This window comes from Grampus griseus, assembly GCF_964374135.1.
Source record: "Grampus griseus genome assembly, chromosome: 9".
Classification (NCBI taxonomy): Eukaryota; Metazoa; Chordata; class Mammalia; order Artiodactyla; family Delphinidae; genus Grampus; species Grampus griseus.
Window position 1 is genome coordinate 67,731,401 of NC_139003.1, and position 12,543 is coordinate 67,743,943.

General features: G+C 34.4%; 1 protein-coding gene across 2 annotated transcripts in view; it reads right to left on the reverse strand.

Annotated features, from left to right (window-relative positions):
• AGMO (alkylglycerol monooxygenase) overlaps positions 1–12,543 on the reverse strand; it is a 374,135-nt gene that overhangs the window by 148,713 nt on the left and 212,879 nt on the right. For both annotated transcript variants that reach the window (XM_082662251.1, XM_082662250.1), the window contains exons 13-14: positions 2,760–2,842; positions 1,939–2,044 (exon numbers count right to left, since the gene is read on the reverse strand). In XM_082662251.1, the coding sequence (XP_082518377.1) occupies positions 1,939–2,044; positions 2,760–2,842 (189 nt within the window). The remainder of the gene's footprint in view (positions 1–1,938; positions 2,045–2,759; positions 2,843–12,543) is intronic.

The following is a 12,543-nucleotide window of genomic DNA, read 5'->3' on the forward strand; positions in this document are numbered from 1 at the left end:
TTCATCACTCTCAAAAGCTGGACACACTACACTGCCCTTCACTATCCCACCATCACAAACCCCAGTGTTTTTTGTAACTATTCCTTTTTACGTTTGCAACATGGACAACTTAAAGAACCTACATTCTCTCTTTGTTCTGGAGCATTTAAGGTAAACTACCACAATATACCCAAGAGTAGGTTCATTAAATGGAATTACTCTCCTTCATGCCTTCAATTAGAAGGCCTTCCCTCATATAAAATGTGAAAATGCTATGTTTTTGTATTTTTAAGGGGTTTTTTTTGCATTTATATTACTAAACTTCATTAAACATGTATAATTTATGCTTCTTTATTTTGATTTTAGGTTGTAACCTCAAGAAACAAAATACATGTAGACATATTAACTTTATTTAATGCCTATTTAAATATATATGTTAGATTAGATGATATCCAAGATCCTGGTAATAAGATTTAATACTTCATTTTTTTTAATTTAGATTTTTTAAAAATTGGAAATATATTTACATGGTTCAGAAATTTTAAGGTACCAAAAAATATTAACTTAATGAAGAATCTTCCCCCTATTCTTTTCTTCTAGTCACACAATTCACTTTCCCACAGGCAACCACGTGTAAGGATCTTGTTTATATTTCTGTATACATTTACATACATGTAAAAATATTTGTACATTTATATGCATATAACTCCCCTTCTTCATTTTTATACTTATACACCTTGTATGGTAGCATACTTCACAGATTCTCCTGTTTCAAGTTTCATTCTCTTTCTTTCTCTTTCTCTCTTTTCCCCTCTCTCTCTCTCTCTGTTTAATATATACACACATGATGCAGCAAGATCAAATATATATGTATTTTTTATAAATGCTCCATACTGGTATTAAAAACTTTGCTCTTTCCATTGGTAAATGCATATTCTACTTTGTGAGTGAATCACAAAATTTAAGCAGTTCCCTATTAATGGCTATTAGGTTGTTTTCAGTCATTCCATTACAAATGACTAACTTTGCATATACATCAGTTTGCACACGTGTGAGCGTATCATTTGTGTAGCACAAATTCCTTGGAGTGGAATGCTGCGTCAAAGGGTATGAGTATCTGTAATTTGATAAGTATCACTGAATTGTCTTCCAAAGCGCCTGTCCCAACTTATAATTATTACACAATTATGAAAGTGTCTCTTTCAGTTTTCCATTAACACTGGAGAGAATATTAGCATCTATGTTTCATGCTTAAATAAGGTTACACAATGCACATTCCGAGGATGCTGGCGGGTTGCTCAGCACCAAAGTTAAACAATATAACCCTTGATTTAAAAGAATAAAACCATGTCCATTAAAACAATAGTGATGAGAATTATGTTTTTTAACAGTTATCTAAGATTCAAAATCATAAATATGAATGCAAAAGTTCAGTGTTCTTGGAAGATAAGTTTTAATCCTAACAGGTCAAATTAAACATATTTTTCAGTTGTAGAAAAATCTCAATTACATTAATGATTTTATTTCTATAGAATTATTAACTCTCGTAAGTAATTAACAAAACATCCTAGTCACAATTTTCACTTTAACAGCCTAAAAAGAAAAATCTCAAATGGCAGAGACTCTGCCAAGAACTTTTTGTAAAGTCACTTCTACCACTTGTTGAGAAACAACTACATGGCCTACTTTCTTTATAAACATCATGCAATGCAATTTGTCCAACCACTTTATGAAGGTTAATAGTATCAATCCAAATTTAGAGACCAAAAAACTGAGACTCAACAATATTAACTAGCTCAAGGTGACAAAACAAATAAGTACTGGCAAGTAAGTGAATGGGTAAAAATTTCCCACAAATACTAGTCACAAAATAAATAGACAAAAACATTGCTGAATGAATAAATTAAATATGCAGCAGATGTTTAATCCTGCTATAGCTGCCTAAAGCAAATATCTTACCTCAAAAGCAAATGACAAAGAAGGGATGAAAGACTTCAGATGACCCAATCTACACAGCATTAGGAACACCAAGCAACGGAAAGTTTCCAGAACAGCTGCCTTAGGTCTGAAATAAAATGTCATTTACATGCATTAGCTTTATTTTGTTTTGTTTTGTTTTTTTTGCGGTACGCGGGCCTCACTGTTGTGGCCTCTCCCGTTGCGGAGCACAGACTCCGGACGCGCAGGCTCAGCGGCCATGGCTCACGGGCCCAGCCGTTCCGCGGCATGTGGGATCTTCCCGGACCAGGGCACGAACCCGTGTCCCCTGCATCGGCAAGCGGACTCTCAACCACTGCGCCACCAGGGAAACCCTACTATGCCATTTTACATAAAGGACTTGAGCATCTGCAGATTTTGGTATGGGGGTGGGCGGGGCTAGGTCCTGGAACCAATCTCTTGCCAATACCGAGAGACAACTATATATACACTTAGGTGTATATTCTGAACTGTTCAATAGCAAAGGAAAAATAAATAATTTTTAGGTTTTATTACATACTCAGAGTTATACTCTATGTTTTGCTGACTTAATCACTATATTTTATAAGTTTTCTTAATATACTTGAAAAACCTAAATTTCACTTAAAGGGCTTAGATTTAAAATGGACCTTTGATTTAAAACCAGACAAACCACTACTCTGTCTCATTTAAAATGAAGGTGTGAATTTGTAGTTTCAACTTTATTTTTTTAATAACAAACATTTGCTGAATTTCAAAATTTCACATATATTTTTAAAACCACATTATAAAGTTACATAAAATGAAAGAATTTCATTTCTTACTTTTGATCCAGAAGAAATCCAATGGAGGTCAAAGTCAGGATAATGAAGCAAGCCCTCAGAAGGAGAGTGACCTGTGATAGTACCTGTCAAACAAACACAGAGACCAATGGATCTTTAGATGAGTCATCCAAAGGAGCATCAGAATTTAAAGCTGACAATAACAGACTCAATTTTATTTTGTTATACCATTTGTTACTGACATTTTTCAAGAAGGTTGAATATGCAGAGAACATTTTGGTTTTCCTAATGTCATTTAGTTATCTTGTTGGACACCTGGAGAATGAATTAGACAATTCTAATGATGTTTTGCTTAAAGTGTTCTTTCTAATAATTCTCCTTTGATGTTTTGGCTTTTGTAATTCTTTGAAACACGCCTCCACATATGGAGAAATCACTTACATTTTTATGAATAAATATCACATTTCAATGGTTATTTTTAATATCACCAATTCTTCGTGGTTTCAAACCCAAAAGTGTCTTTAATAAAGAAAATATTTAAAGGAGAATGTGTTATGAGTGCAAACACATACATGAAAGAAATTATGCACATCCACTCACATTTTTATTTGATGAAATCTGTATGTTCCTTGTACATGTCAAGGGTCCTTTTTTGAATTAGTAACAAAAACCACATATTTCTTTGTTATAATTATAAATTAATTATGCATTTTGTTTACATGTAAAAATTTAATAATAGTATTTATTGAGCATCTACTATTTTATAGCTTCCATGCTATGTGTTTCACACATGCTAACTAATTCTTTTCATATTCCCAACAAACTTGCAGAGTAGGTATCATCATATATGCTTCATATGTGAAAAAACAAAGCTGGAATCAAAAGATGAAGTAACTTTTCCAACATCACACAGAAATAAATGATGCCTCTGAAATTCAAAACAGACCTACCTGACCCTTAAGTGTGACAATGGTAGAACACATATGAGCAACAAACTTAAAGGGGGCAGAAGCAGAGATCTATACTGAAGTTACATAGCTCATGTTAGGGCCAGATGGTTACCACTTCAGATTGAGAGTGGATCAGTAAAAGCAAGGAGTTAGACGCACAGCCAATGGACGATTTCCCTACTCACTGATGGTATTTATGTTTCACCTTTATGAGAACACCGAAGGTTGTTTTATGTTGTCTAAAATAGTGATTGAACGCTCTCTCTTTTTTCTTTTTCCTGAAATAACTAGAGGTAATTTCAAGTCATTACTAACTAATATACACACCTACAACTAAGTAGCATCTGTCCAAAGTTATAAACAAATGTTTGTTACCAATTGCAATTGCTGCTCACATCCAATATCTCAGTTCCGTATCATCTTCTAAATCAGCGCTGTCTCTCATGGCCAACTTTTTACACCTCCCTAGTTACTTTCTAAATGCCTACAATGGCACCCAGAATTGCCAAGGGGCTTTAACCCTCCAGGACAATAGTTTAGTAGAAGAGTATTGTTGAGTGGTCAAAAAACTGAATAAAAAGTGTCAGAATGTTTAGGAATATGGAGACAGTGCTGGATATCAGATATAGGATAAGGAGTTCAGTGAACTCCAGAACGTTTGAATGGAGAGCAAGAGAGTACTATTTGGGTATGTGGAATTCCATGGTGGCTGCTTTGGGACAGTAAAGCAGAAAAACAAAAACAAAAACCAAAACAAAAAACACACCAGAAAAATATTTTCTTGGTGGTAGAGGTAACTAGGTGTGCTTGAGTAGATTAATGTTTGCTTAGGGGAACTATTTTGTCTCTAAAGAAAAATGCTTCTTACACCATTATTGCTTCTTTTTGATCTTTTAGGGAAAAATTAATACGGAAGGGAGAAATGATTTGTGCCCCAAACCTATAGCATGATTTTAAATGCTCTATAAGAATGCAGCGCTTGAAATTATTTGAACCTATTAGCCATGTAACCAGTCAAATTGTTCAGCATTTCTAAGCCTCTCTTATGTGTTCAGTACATCTGAAATAAAATATGAGTTTGGCAAATACTATAATAAAGTACTTAGAAGAGTGCTTGGCATAAAGTAAGAAGTCAATCCGTGATGTGATGATTATCATTGTTATTATATTCAGGCTATACTAATTTTCTAAATGGCTCTTAGGCTAATCTTAATTAATTACAATAAGTTAAGGAAGCACAAATAAAAGCTCTTTCAAATATCATAGGAAATTCAGAGACAGGACAAAATATATTTTTTGTTTTGGTTAGGGAATTTATGATACCTGGACAGAAAAGAATAAAGAACTCCTCTCTCCACAAATTGCTTCCTGGCTAATGGTGTCTGAGTGAAAACCAACTTAATACAGCTATCTAGCTGCCTAGTGAAGCTTCTACTTGGCTATTACACATCTGAAACTTAGCCTGCCTAAAACCCTGTATTTGATTTCCTTCTCCACACCACACGCTCCCCACTTCTCTTCGTTTTAGGGATGGTACCCACAGTTTTTCATTTGCTCAAGCCAAAAACCCATAACTCATCCTTGACTCTTTCTCTCACTATCTACTTCTAATACATCAGCACTATATTTGAAATACATCCAGAATAAAGATATTTGCTACAAACAGCACACACAAAAAATACCATGTTTCACCCCCAACATTATCTCTACTATATTAAAATACCCTCCTAACTGGTCTCTCTGATTCTAAATTGTGTGTCCACCTATCCTGGCTTCCCTCCCCTGGTATGTAGCCAGAGCTATCTCTTTAAAACTAAGTCATTAGTTTTAAACTAAGTCATATTATATCATTCTTATGTTCTAAATCCCCCAGGAGCTTGAAATCTCAGTAAGAATAAAGCTCAGAGTCCTTACTCTGGCCTCTACACAACATACCCACTATTATCATATAATTCCTGAATCATTTCTGTCTTTCATTCTTATGCTACATCAGAAATTTTGCTCTTCCTTGAATATGACAAACATCCTTCCCATTCAAATCTGTTTCATCTGTCTCTTAGGCTTGAAATGACTTCCCACAGTGACCCTTATGGTTTATTCCTTCATTCCATTCAGGTAACTACTGCATGCCCTTGTTCATCCTGTATAAAATAGTACTTCTCCACAATGCTCTATAACCTTATTCTGTTGTATTTTCCTCCATACAACTTATCACGCCCATACACTTATACATTTGCTTGTTTGTTCATTCTCTAGCTGTTTGTTGTCTGTCTTCTCTTACTCCCTAAGAGATGTTTTATCTTTTTATTCACTATTATATCCCAAGTACCCAGGACACTGCCCAGCACATAGTCAGTAGCTAATATGGTTTTTGAATGAATGACTGAATTATTGAATTATTTTACATTTGTGTTTATTATTCATGCCTTTAATATAATTCTAATTGGCTTAATAAATAATTTAATATCACATTAATATTTAATTTAATATCAGTATTCTAGTCCTTAAAATTAAAATTATTTAATAATTTAATATACTAAATGCTTGTGTTAAATATTTAAAACATTAAATACTTTAATATTTCTATGTTTAATTTCTTAAAGAACAAAACTGTCCTAAAACTGTTTGAGTTTAAAGGAAACTAAGATTACCAGAAGAAGAAATCCAATATTGAACACATGCTTCCTTTAGAGTCCATTTTCCTATGAAACTCTTAAGTTTTTCCATATTACATCCTTTGACAGACTAATCAGTTGATCTTCTCTGACTTCTGCACATTCATTCCATGAATATGTATTGAGCATTTGCTAGGAACTGTGGTAAATAGGAGTTTAAGAGAGTGCGCAAGAAAGACAAAATCCCTGCCTAGAAATCACACTACTTTAATCCGTGCTGGTAGGACCATAGTCCAGCTACACTAGAGCAAAAAGGAGGGAAAAGTAGGGCTTCCCTGGTGGCGCAGTGGTTGAGAGTACGCCTGCCGATGCAGGGGACACGGGTTCGTGCCCTGGTCGGGGAAGATCCCACATGCCGCGGAGCGGCTGGGCCCGTGAGGCCGTGAGAGGCCCGCGTACCGCAAAAGAAAAAAAAAAAAAAAAAACACAAAGGAGGGAAAAACAGAATAGACTTTATAGACTTTGACCCCTGTAAATACTTAGCCTCCTGTCTTTTAAACAAGATGTGAAATGACATGAAGCTTGTTAATTTTTTATAACAGTACAATTTCACTTTTCATTGGGTTTACTACCATTTTACACCATTGACTGCTAGTATATCTTTCATGTAAGATATTGCTGTCCTAAAGTGCTAAAATGGAATTATTCTAAATTAGGCTTTGAATATATTATAAGTCTTTATCACAAAAAATGAGAAGGTCCATAACTATAAAAAGCTTATGAAGCAAGGAATTAATTTTCCTCCTTTAAAATTATCTTTCAAATCCCAAGCGGTTTGGTAGCTCTTATTTCCATAGGTTTCTCAGTGCGGGAATTGCTGTCCAGATTTTTATGCTTGAAAAAAGCAAACATCCCTGCAACTTTAAGTAGATGAGAAAAAATACTCATGAGGCAACGTTAACTACATAGGAACTCAAAAATTACAATTACATGTTTGATGCAATGTTGCTTAAACAATTAATGAAGGTGTGAGAAGTCCTCCCTTTGCCCACAGGTATATAAAGAAGAAAGCCTTTTTCTTCTCGAATGGGGGTATCACTCTCTTACTATTCCACAGAAAAATTCTGGTGATCAACATAATTACCTTTCATGTTTTCCCACCCAACAAATCTCACAAAGGGAAATATCAGACCCATACACTATGTCCTAAAATAATAGTGTCTGTATGCATTCTTTTTTAAAGAACTTTGTGTATTGTCAGAGGTAATTTGATAATATTTTCCATAGTTTTATAAGGATTTAGAAATGAAAATGTCTTGATTTTATTGTATCAAGGTTGTACATTTTTAGGATTTTCTGAAAAGATCTACTAAAGTCATTATTTTGACTCAAAATGTTCATCTTCCCAAACATCTGTAAAATAAGGTCAAAATTTTCCTAATACTTAAGTGTCTGTAACCTCTGATGTGAAGGCAGAAAATCTGGTTTGGGGCACACTTGCTCTGCTACCTCATCATCCCTGTGACTCTGATGGCTCCTTTTAGATACCTTGTGCTGAAACCTAAGGCTTGAAGATGCTTCCCAATATTACAACATAGACACAGGAACAGAACTCAAGGTGATATCATAAAGCAATTTGTAATTCTATACGGATCTCAAGAACCTATACTGAAATAAGATCCTGTTTTTTCAAAAATATATAACAGTATTGACTATATTTTTTTCCAGTATTTTCAGAATGTTTGGTTACTGTTGAAGCATACATAAGGAAATATAATTAGAATGACCATTTTCTATAATTTCAAACAAGAAGCAAACTAAATAAATATATCAAAGGTGAAAATATATTGCCTAAAATGTATAACAAATATATAGTTCAGAAGCACTGAATTGGTATGGAATAGTGAGTTTCTACAAAAATGTGTAAGAAATAAAAGCAAAAAATTTTATTTTAAAAACTTTAAGTAACATAACTTGAAGAATAGTTATGTTGTAGTCATATTTCAATCTATGATTCCATTCTGTTAATAATGAATGTGCACCCAACTAAATAGAGAAACAAGGATTGATTTTCCCTCCCACTTGAAAACAAAACAAAACAAAGCAAAACAACATATCTGAAACAATTGTTTTCAAGACCCTGGACACCAGGCAACAAAGGTCAGTGATCCCAGGGAAACGGGATACAAATGACATGACCCCTCACTATTGCTCCAGGTTACTACCTTGAGAGAGTTTCTATGCTGCCACACAGAGGGAACTCAGAGGGGCCTGGTGGACTCCCTGATTTGAGGAGATGGAGCTGGGATTTGGGAGAAGCCAGGGAGGCTATTATTTGGAAGACAGTACCAAAGAGGAGAGAGCTGCATAGACAGAACTCTATTCATCTGCAGCGGGTGCCCATCAAGTCTCGTATATCAGCTCATACATGTGAGGAGACTATCAAAGGTTAGAAAAGGACTAGAGCTTGCAATGCCCAGAGCTCACAACAGGGCCAGCTAGAGTACAAGTTCCCATCAGCCAGACTGGAGAGCCTCATGATTCACTGGGCATTGGGTAGAGAAATCTGTGCGTTGACATATATACAATGGAATATTACTTAGCCATATAAAGGAATGAAATTGAGTTATTTGTAATGAGGTGGATGGACCTAGAGTCTGTCATACAGAGTGAAATAAGTCAGAAAGAGAAAAACAAATACTGTATGCTAATGCACATATATGGAATCTAAAAATTTGGTACTGATGAACCTAGTGGCAGGGGAAGAATAAAGATGCAGATGTAGAGAATGGACTTGAGGACACAGGGGTAAGGGAAAGCTGGGACGAAGTGAGAGTAGCATTGACATATATACACTACCAAACGTAAAATGGATGGCTAGTGGGAAGCTGCTGCATAGCACAGTGAGATCAGCTCAGTGCTTTGTGACCACCTAGAGGGATGGGATAGGGAGGGTGGGAGGGAGGCTCCAGAGGGAGGGGATGTGGGGATATATGTATACTTATAGCTGATTCACTTTGTTGTACAACAGAAACACAACATTGCAAAGCAATTATACTCCAATAAGGATATAAAAAAAAAACTGTGCATTGAGATTTTGAGTTTCCAAAGCTGAATTAAAGTATCTAATTTTTACATATTTTTAATAAGTCAAAATGAGATCTTAATTCAAATTATAAGCAGTTCATGGTTGGTTGTATTTATTATATGATAGCTTTTAAAAGAGCTGCCTGATGCTAAACAAATTTTGAGACAGTACTAATAGTATGAAGATATATTTAACTTCACAGTTAATATTTCATTATTTGATGCAAAAGGCATTTTTAAATGTTCAATTTCCCACTTTATTATATTTCAATATAGTGGACAAAAATAGATTTTTCACAGGAATTCACAGTGATCACTTTTCTAAGTTCCCAAAGTCTATGCTTATTAGACAGGTAGCTTTAGTTAATATCCTTCCTTTACTAATACACATTTATTACATTCATTTCATGGATTTAAATTATAATTGATGCTCAATTTAGCTCACATTTCTTTTTTCATATTACTTCAGTTACCACCTAAGAACTTTAGGAAATTAAATTAAATCCCAGTGGGCTGCACTGGAAGAAAACAGTATGTGCTGAATACTGACTTGAGAGGTTTCATGTAGGACCTAAGTTAGATCTAAATTGTGCAAGCGACACTCTCTGTTATGAGAGTACCACTAAATATATTGATTTTTTCTAAGGGTCTATTAAAACATGTCAATATGAAAGCATTGGTTACAAAATTTTAGTGCCCATAATGTTTTACAGGGTACAGCAACCAGGGGAATTTAAGACTATAAAAACCTGTTTCCAAATTTATATTGGATATTCTCAGATGCCTCATATTGAAATATATCACCAAATAATCTGGGTTAGACATATCTACAGTAACTTTATTATATATTCTATTATAAGACCCTGTTAAATATTCAAACTGTTTTGACTGTGTCTATTATTGAAAAGGATAGCATTGCCTTTACAGTTTTACTTTGGAAACATGCTAGTGCATCCATATTTCCATTTCAAACCCGTATTCATGATATCACCCCATGAGGTGGACCCTGGCAGCTGAGGAATTGATTTCCCAAGCATTACTAAACTAAAATCAACATAAAATACTGTGGGTCATATAACTAAACTAAACACTATATATTTAAATGTATACATTGCAAGTTTCAGTAAGAAAGAAGTGTGCCTTTTCCACCTTTTTGGTGGCCATCAAATTGCTATTTTGACTCCCAAAGTTATTTATATAGAACTTGCACACATTAAACAAGTAAGTATTTATCTACTCTGGTAAACGCATAAACAGAAAAGGCTGTGGGACTACAGCAGGGTCCGCAATTACACGTCAGCCACAACTTTTCTATGTGATTATTGGCTACAGTGAATCTGGAAAAAAAATATTGCTGTTGGATTTTAATGTCTTGAGATGCTTTTAAACATCCCTGAGACTAGAAAGGCACTATAGAATTCTGCAAATAAGCAACCTTTTTTCCTATTTGTACAGCATGTTTTTAGCAAAGAAAAACATGTGTGGGAAACAAGCAAATGCACTTTTCAAAATTAATTTGTGTCAGGGATGAAGCTGTCTCCAACTCTAATTTTAATTTGAAAAGGATTTCATCACTTGATATTTCTCTTTGTCGACATATCTACATAAGTTTCTCATACAGTTTTTTTACGACAGTGGAAAAATCTTGTGAAAACCATGCTATGAGTTACATATTTTAACATACACCCTGTCTGGCTACATTTTAACCCAAGAAGCACTCACACATGCCTAGACCTTCAAATTCTCTTGGTGAGCTTAATATAAAGGCCTCTACTTCAAAATCAAAATGGGTAAATTTTCATTTTTATTTCTATGAATTAGGTTAATTTACTTTGAGACTGTATTCAGTACAAATAAAAAAAATTCAATAATGCAAACTGTACTCAGTATTGATCAGTATATCAAGAGTTAGATATTTAGATGTAGATGATATAGCTTTTCTTCTGGTGTTATTCAATTATCTAAACTCTATTAACGCAGGCATATTTTAATCATAACTTAGGTGAACAAATTAAAATAACAAAGTAGTTTAACAAAGTAATCAGTGATGAGTTAATTATGTAATACTTGAAGACATGATTATGAGACCTTAGGTTAAGCAATTAATAAGTCTAACCATTATGGTAGTTTGACATCTACTTGTGCACTGCTAAGAGTGATGTAATCCATGCTGCTTTTAAGAAAGATTTGCTCCTGAAAGAAATTCTTGGGTTCAAATTTTGTCTCTTTTGAAGCTAAAGGCAAATGAACCTGCTACAATTTGGAATTGGTGACATTAGTTGTAGTACATGTATGAACCAGCAAATAATAAGCCATTATATATTCTTCCATGATGTTTTCAAAGCATTTCTGGTCACATCATATCCTATTTCTTTTTTTCAGTCCACAAAATGGAAACCAGAATTTAAATCATTGTTTTTTCCTATGATCAGGAATGAGTTTTTCTGTAGTTTAAAAAAAAACATTGTACTTGCGCAGAGAGAACATGTGAACTTGTCTAGTGTCCAAAATTGGAGTCACTATGTGTAGCAATTTGGGGTTATTAATTTTAAATGCTAAAAACACAAATACATATGGACAATACCAATCGTTAAAGACTTTAAATAATGTTTAAAATTGAAATGGCTTTCTTCAATATATTATCCAATAGTCTCTGCAGACATCTTGTAAACCTATTTTATTTAGTAGGACACACTGTGACATACACTGCTATTTGCCCAACCAGAAAATATCCCCTATATCTTCTATACTAATACTATGCTGATTTTGTCCAGGTATAAGAAAGGGATGTACTCAGAGGCAAAGTGAACCCTTTATCCCCAGGGCATGAATTATGCTTGGTATAATTCATTCATGGTTAATTCATGAACTAGAGTTAGTTAGTCTTTCAGTGTGGGCATGTGAATCAGTCCTGAGCAATGAGACATGAAAGGACATTTGCTGAGAAATACTCTGGGACTTTTTTCCCCTCCTTCTTAAGTGAAATTTACAAGATGCTCTAGGAGAACTGAACTTGCTGCCTTTGGTCACAGTGTGAGGACATGATGCCTTGAGTTGCTGTAATTATGATGATGAAAGCCCAGAGAACTGTAGAGAAGCCTTTTTGGAAACTCCACATGTTTGAACTGCTGAACTAATCAATCCTGGAAATACTCACCTCTGAATTTTCAGTTA